At 39.9% G+C, this 8,163-nt stretch overlaps 1 protein-coding gene across 1 annotated transcript in view; it reads right to left on the reverse strand.

Annotated features, from left to right (window-relative positions):
* Nucleotides 1–8,110, reverse strand: part of CPM (carboxypeptidase M) — a 67,210-nt gene extending 59,100 nt beyond the window's left edge. The window contains exon 1 of the mRNA XM_008632886.2: nucleotides 8,008–8,110. Within this exon, the coding sequence (XP_008631108.1) occupies nucleotides 8,008–8,110 (103 nt within the window). The remainder of the gene's footprint in view (nucleotides 1–8,007) is intronic.
* Between the last annotated feature and the right edge of the window lie 53 nt (nucleotides 8,111–8,163).

An 8,163-nucleotide genomic window follows, 5' to 3' on the forward strand; every position in this document is an offset into this window, starting at 1 on the left:
AGGCTGCAGAGATTTACAGCTGGTTAATTCCCTCTTTCCAGTGAATTGCATTGTACATCCTGCTCCTTTTTGCTTGTATTGTGAATGATTCCCCTGTTGGAAGTTTTATTGAGCAATGGAAAACAGACCTTAAAAAACATATGATACTGTAGTTCACTGAGAGGTCATCTCATATAAAGACTGATTCAAGTTGGTTGTGTCTCAGATGGGACTTCCTAAGGATTTCATTCCGTATCAGCTGGTTGAGTTTTAGTAAGCTGGTGTGAAATATGTTACTGCTTGAAGGCACTCCTATTTGAAAGTCCTCTGTTCAACTTATAGCACATATATACCTGAAGAAAAAAGAAAAACAATTTTTCAATGGCTATAGCACCAGAACTTGTGGGAGGAAAAAAACCCAACAAAACTTCAACGAAAAAGACAAGCTAAGGTGCTAAGCATGGCTTCATTTTCACAGTTGTTTGGAACTGGCATAAACCAGAATCACCACTGAAAGAAGTCACCCTGCCCTTACCAGACCCTTGTGTGTGCAGCCCCCACCACTCCCACCTACTCACACAAAGGATCCTAAAGCCTCATGTCAGTTTTATTCTTTTTGCCATTTTGAATCAGATCACTGCTGTGACCCAGTTCACCGTGGTCTACACAAGTTAGGACTTTACTGCTAATTAAGGGAATGCCAAGCACTGCAGAGGGATTTGCAGCTACTTTCTTTACAGCTGGTCACCTCCAGGGAATGTCTCCTTCCTCTCCACAAACCCCCGGCCCTTGGTCTTACACTGTTCACACAGAGTACCATTGTGGCCCCAAGTCATAAATGTTCTTTTGTCTGCTTTTCCTCAGTTCAAAGATTCTGAAAGAATGGGATGACCATGTTGCAGCTTACCAGGAGAGGTTCTTTTATTGCATGAAACAGTGAGCATGTGTTGCACACTGTGATAACATGGGCAGGGAGAGCACTGATGATAGGATAGAGGGACCCAGAATTAACAAAGTCTTACCGGTCCTACCCAGTCAGGGGTATTCAGGGTTAAATTGTATCATGAGCCAGTCAAGGCACACAGGGAAGGTGCAGGCAGAAGGAGAAGGGCTGCAGAAGGCCAGTTCCCCTTCCTCCAGTGGCAGTCTCCACTTGAGCGCTTGGAGGACGTCAGCTGCTCTTGGAAGGATGCTGTGAATCTTGTAGCAAAGATGTGTAATAAACTTATCTTAAAGAAAGGGTATGTAATTCAAAGGAGTTTAAAACTGCTGAGTTGGCTTTGGGTGAAAGAAAAGATGTGTGAGCACTGGTGGGCATCAGTTCAGAGAATGAATCACTTAGTTTCAGTAAACCAGGGCTCTGGTTTACTGCTCAGGACAGAGCAACAGAATCTCTATCATGGACTCAATCCTGTCAACTAAAAGTTGTTGCACTTCATCTGTGCAAAATTATATGGTGGTGATACTGAATCTTCACATGTTCAACCTTGGGGCAGAGAATATTATTTGGAATATGTGGCAGTAGACAGCAACCTTACTGTCTCTGCTAAAAAAAAAATACTGAGTTTTTCTTAAGAGCTATTCATTTTTAGTTGCCATAGAAACAGCCATTAGAGCCATTTTATATCTGGCTGACAAACCCCACATTTTCTGATCTCTCTTGCTTTTCTTTCTCCTTTTTTTTATTTATTCTTTCATGTCTGATTTTTAATTCAATGCAAAATGTCTGACAGAGATATAACTCCTACCTGAAACACAGATACAATTTCTTTTATTTTTGTCAGTGAAATTCTTCATTGCTCCTAATATGCATGTGCTCAGTTCACAATATAATTGAAAATAGAGACAAGGAATAAAGACATATATATATAACAAAATTACAGTTATAGGTACTGTTTTTTTTCCTCTTGCATTAAAGTATCAGATTAATACTAGGATGAAATCTTTCTTCTAATACATTCACAACTGCTCTCCTAGTTTGCTTCTCTTCAGTTATCCCAAATGGATTCCAAGCACAAATCAGGAGTTTATATTTAGTTACTTGCATTTTAAATTAGTCAAAATACATTTTTTTATTATTGTTTTCATTGATTGAGGTGTTATTATACTGTTTCTGAAATTTCCTAGTTCGTACTTTTTCTTTAGTAATGATATCTTGTGACCTCACACCTGCAGGAAGAGAAAATCAATGTTTTTTAAAATGTCTATTCACTTTGAGCAACTCAAGTACATAAAGATGCTAAATTTCACCAGTGTTTACTGACTACTGCTGATACTGCAATGACTGGCATTTTAGACGTCCGATTCTGACAAATTCAAGAGGTGCTCTTAGAAATTTGAGCTCAAATGTCTCCTTTTGATTACAATAAATATCATGGTACTCTTACCTAACTTACAGACAGAGAGTTAATGAATATATCATAGCATTTGTAAATGATATAATAAATTCAGATTTAAAGTGCTGGAAAAGTGCTAAATATTTATGAGTGTTTTGTGCATTTTCTGTAATTCAAAATGAATTTGGGCTAATTCAGAATGAGGCCTTCTATGCCAGAAGTTAATTATTGCATATGTAAATTTTTTTTTCCTAAGATACCCTTTAAATTCCTAAAGAAATAATCTTGTTGAGAATAAGGAATATTTTTCTACCACTAAGCTGTTAACAGCAAAAGGGTGTTCTATTTAGACCCATGAAAACAATGCTGAAGCAGTCCTTGAGAGTGGCCTTGAAACCCATAACTTGGCTGTATGACATACAAGTATTCTGACAGTAAGCCTGGTGGTATCAGCTCAACCATGCACATGGCTTTCATCAGTTCTTATTCTGCTTATTTGCTTCCCTTTGCAGTGCTTAAATCTAAACCTCTGTCCTGTAACAAGTGTAATCAGTGCACACATAATTGTTTTATGGTGTGGGCAGCAGTTGATGGCTCCTCCTCTGGGGTGAGTCCCTGAATTGCAGGGCAGCAAGAAGCTGCCATGGGGCTTACAATGGTTATTTATTCTGCGGTATCCTCAAGACCAAACCCCCTAGCTATCTGTGCAGCCTCATGTCCCTGGTACTCTTAGGGATTGTTGGAAGCAAAACCTGAACCTTCGTTCCTCTCTGCTGTCTCTGCAGCCAGGATGGCCCCTGTGAAAGCTGCAGATGAGAGTGATCCCCATTCCCTATAGCACTTCTGCAAAGGTGCCTGGCACAGCCCATCCCGCTGCACCTGCCTGCTGTACCCCAGCACAGCCACTCCTGAAACTGTCAGTGGTACAAATGGGACAGCCTCTCCTCAAAATCTTGGTGATACAAATGAGACACTCAGCTTTTCTGGTGCAACTCCAGCAGTGGGACAGGGGTTGGGGGGTTGCTATACCATCCCTGTAGCAGGAGTGATGAGCTCACAGAGGGCACAGGCAGGGGCATGTCCCCTCTGACCCTTGCTAAGTGCTCACGTGAACATCGCTCAGCAGAGCTGCAGAGACGTGGATGAGGGCCAGAGTGAGAAGGTTGGCGTGCTCTTTGAATAGGATACATTGCTTTCCAGTGCCAGACTAACTCTGCTTATTTATAACACAGTCATGATAGATACTTCCCCTCCTGAAATCTGGAAGTGTTCAAGTTTAAAAAAAAAAAAACAAACCTGAATACTACAGAGCCAGGCTTCTCTTCTCTGAAACTGTATCTCTAAATAGCTGAGCTTGCAAAAGAGGAAGCCTGGAGAACAGAGTTGTGCCAGCCTGTGCTCAATGCGCTAAGGCATGCACAATGCATGAGTGAGCAGTGAAGACTTTATCCAAGTTCAGAGTGACTCCTGGTATCAGAAGTAAACAGAAACTATGTAACAAAGTTATCCCTGAGCTGAAATTCTTTGAAATATTAAAGAACATCTTAAAGTGATCTTCATAGTGCTGTTCCTTAATTTGTATATGTATATAGCCCATTCAGAGAAAGACCTTTTTAATGCAGTTAACAAGTTTGGGAGGTTTCAGTCAATTTAGAAGAGGAGTTGAACGGCAGAAAGGTATTGCAAAAAATAGATTAGTGACGATCTTCAGGAAAAAAATGAAATTTTGGAGACAGGTTTTTAAACAAGGGAAAGGGAAGCTATCAAAAAATAGGATATTATATAAAGCTGGAAATTCAATTTCATACTTTTTCTGAAGGTAACTGAGCCCTCTGACTAGCAGTTTATATGAAAGTGGATTCAAAGGGGGTGATGGAATTTAGTACCACCTTTTGTACTATAGTTGCCTTCTCTAATACACTTTTCTGCCTTGAGGGTTAGAATATGCATGCCATTTGCAAATCATATCCTGATTAGCCATAATTTTCAACCTGAGAATGAACAGTTGAACCAAGAGAATCAGCAGAATGACAGGCAGTTATATGGGGGGGAAAAAGATGGAACACAATGCTCACATGTACAAGCTCAAAACAATTGAATACCTATAAAAAGACAGCTCTGAGCAAGCAATGAATAGTGCCAACTATTTTCCTACAATAGGTATGACAGTAGGAGCTCTTGTAGATGTCCTTTGGATGCAGTTTTATATTACACTTAATCCAATCTAACTCTGAGCCACAACCAAAAGATGAGGTAATATTCCCTCTTTCCCAGCACAGGCTGTTGCTGCCTTTGTTGGGAAAACAAATGTCTCTTTTCATGTCAGCCTGCAGTTACACAAGAGTTAACAAAACCTGAAATTTTGGCCTCTGAAAGCAATTATGCAGATTTGTGCCTATTTGTCATCTCATTTTGAATATAACATTTTTTCTCACTTCTTGTCTGTGGAATTTTATAAACTAAGGCATTTCAGTGGAAAAGACAATTTCTTACAGATTAGGGTGTACAGACTTGACCATTTGGATTATTTTACTGTGTGAAAAACAGTAAAAGGGCCTGCAGAGTGGCTGGAAGAGGATTTGGAGAGATCAAAGCCTTCAGGACTACAAATAAAGAAACAAAACATATTCAATGCAGTTGGACTGACATAGCTAGGACGTAAGTTTATATAACAAAACACACACTGCAGTTCTCAACTAAGCTGATGCCTCTTCTGATTTTGAGTATTATCCTGATTAACACAGCACTTTTTCGTATCTTATCTTTTCACTTTGTTTTCTATAACATTACTGCCTGAACAGTTTATACTGATATTGAAATAAAAGTCCCTTTGAAAGTTCCTGCACCATTCTCAGTCTCGATCCCTCAGGCAAATTCTACATACATTTATTTTTAAAAATATGAATATATATGTTTGCCATGTTGGTATTAGCAGAAATAGGTTAATGTTTGAAAATACTATTATATTGAAACTGGTTCTGCCACTCTTAACTAAAGTAATATATTTAAATGTATTTTGAGGTAATCACATACAATACAAAGGGGAGGGAAAAGAGCTCTCCTCCCCTTTGTCTTGCAGCAGGAACATCCTAGTAGAAAATGGTCTGAAATGCTTTGAAGATGAAGATATGGAGAGTTCTGTTGGCTAACAAGGTATGTGTTGGCTAACAGTGTATGTGTTGGCTAACAAGGTTCTCAGAGAACCAGCTGCTGCTTTTGTGTTCAAAATGAGGATTATACCTGAATTTGCATCATTAACAGCACAAGAGACCAAAGGAACAATATACAAATAAAGAGGTTTTTGTGTATCCATGAGAAACAGGGACTTGTAGGCTACCTTCTTATGCAGAACTGCTACAGTCCCTTTCCCCCCGTTCTTTTGGTATCAAGGGAGCTCCAGCTGTTGTCTTCAAATGACGGAACATCCCATGGTGTGAAATAAGAACTGATGGAAGGCACCAGTTCGCCTGCTGCCATTTGTTCCCGTGGTGGGCTATAGGTTTCAAAGGTGTGCATTTTATGAGCAGTGGCTCTTGCTGCCCCAACAAAACTTATGAGGACACTTCTCCAAGACGATGTTGTACTGCCAAGAATTCTTTCTCTCATGATCACACTGCTGTTTCAACCCCTGCTTCACCTCAGCCTTCTGAATTTTATTGGGTGAAGGAAGGCAACATTTTGTCTAAATAATTTTAATGTCTACAATAAATAAAGCATTAACAGTTTCACTGGAGTGGATCAACTCTGAAGTTGCTTCACTGAGACACAGTAATTCACAAAGAAGCTATTGATGACCACAAGGAAGAGGAAGATATATTTAGTAAGTCTACCCATGAAAAGAACAAAAATACAACAGAAAATAAATAGAACAGCTTGCTTAATATTTAGTCTCCTAAATTCTGCCTACAGAATTTGCTTAGTAATATGCATACAAGAATAAAAATTATCATAACCTATTCTGTAAATGACTGTGGACAATAAATCTAGCAAGTCAAACTGTTTAGAAAGGTTCCAAAGTGGAAAAGCCCCCTGAGCATGAAACACAGCATAGGGGAGTCCAGGGTCTTCACTGATCATCCTTCACTATCGTAAAGAGGAAAGCAGAGACTGATGTCTTTTCCCGCCTCTTCAAAGGCCCTGGATGGGGTCCTTCAAAGGCTAGTGGTAATCCCTGCGGTGGTTTCTGAGGTGATGATGCTGACTTTTTCATTCATACTTCATTTCTTTGCCCTTTTAAACTATCTATGGATAATACTCAGACGCATGTAAAACATTGAACAGCACACGACCTACTGCCTGCTGTGATTTTTTATCTGATCATTGGGATAGCAAGGCTTAGGTTTTCTTGATTTCAGTAACTTTATTTAGCATGGCCAGAAGTGGTAACTGTCACAGTGCTTCATTTTATTCTCTAGAAGACTAGTTACTAAATCACCATTAAGCAAGTATGTAAACCCAATTAGATCTTAATACTTTAACAGTACCTGTATGAACTGTGAGAAATCCAGAAGAGTGAATCTTCCTTCCAAACCAATCACTCATTTAATTCACCAGCAACTTGTGCATTCACAGATGTGAACATGTACTTTTAACCTTTGATCAAACATAGTATTGCAAATCATAATTGCAACCAACACTAAAAGTTCAATTAAGATGTCTTGTTTGTTTATTCCTAACTACCACCTCTAAAATGTTTTTTTCAGGTGATGCTCTGAACTTTACCAAAGAGTTCACAACCTGCTAGTTTCTCTAATCAGGAAACTCCAATAAAAACCCCTTAAATACAGTATTTCTATCTTTCAGAATTAAGACCCAATCTCTGCAGCTGATAAATTGATCATGTCACAAGTTTGGTAAGAACCCCAGGAACAACCCAACCACCTCCATACCTGAAATATATCTAGACTGTCAGCAGGTGTGGTCCACAACATATCCCTCGTTTTGGATCTCTGATTTTTTAGCTATTTTCTGGTCTATTCATATTTCTTTTCCATGGGCACTTCAGTGTGGGATTGCAAGACAGACAGGGATGATCTGCACACAAGTCCAGGACCCAATATGAAGTCAGGACACTTTGGATGCTGATCCACACACTGTGAAGTACTCCCAGTCATGAAACAAGAAATTTGAGTCAAGCTAATAATAACAACATTTTTATTCATTGCAGTGATGTTTTTACATTATTTTAATTCAGTCTAAGAAGCACAAGCTTCTTATTGTCAGCTTGTGATAAAGTAAAAAAAGCAGGTTTATTTTTGGATGTGGAACATAATGCACAAAGCAGAACATAATCTTTTACGTAGAGCATTATGTGCACTGCGCTTTATGTACCAGGAGATGTTGTTTTCTAAAATCACCTGGAGCTTAAACATTGATCTGGGTAACAGAACATTGATTCAAAGTTAATTTGAAGCTGTCGCGCAATCCTAACAGTTCTGAATGCACAAAAAAACCAACCGAACAAAAAACCTAACACCGAAAAAAAGAACAACGCTTGATTTGACACTAATTATCTTCACTTTGTGATGTTAAAAAGAGAGCTCTGCAGCAGCACAGTAGAGAGCCCTGGCTAAATGCAGTTCGGCGTGCGCCTGTTTTGTGTCCTTTCCGCACGTCTTACTGCGCTCCTGAGCCAAGCGCGCGCCCGTGCTTTAACACGTAGCACGGCGCTCATTTTTCAGCCGATAATTACGGTCCTTGGCTACTGAGCACCCAGCGCGCTTTGACTGCTGGAAGCTCCCTTCCTCGGAGCGAGGCAGTGCGGAACACGAGCCCGCACCCCGTAGAGCCGACATGGACCTCACTGCCTCGCGCACAACAGCCCGGCCGAGCAGGGCCGGCCCGGGCC

The sequence above is a fragment of the Corvus brachyrhynchos genome, unplaced genomic scaffold (assembly GCF_000691975.1).
Source record: "Corvus brachyrhynchos isolate BGI_N302 unplaced genomic scaffold, ASM69197v1 scaffold32, whole genome shotgun sequence".
Classification (NCBI taxonomy): domain Eukaryota; kingdom Metazoa; phylum Chordata; class Aves; order Passeriformes; family Corvidae; genus Corvus; species Corvus brachyrhynchos.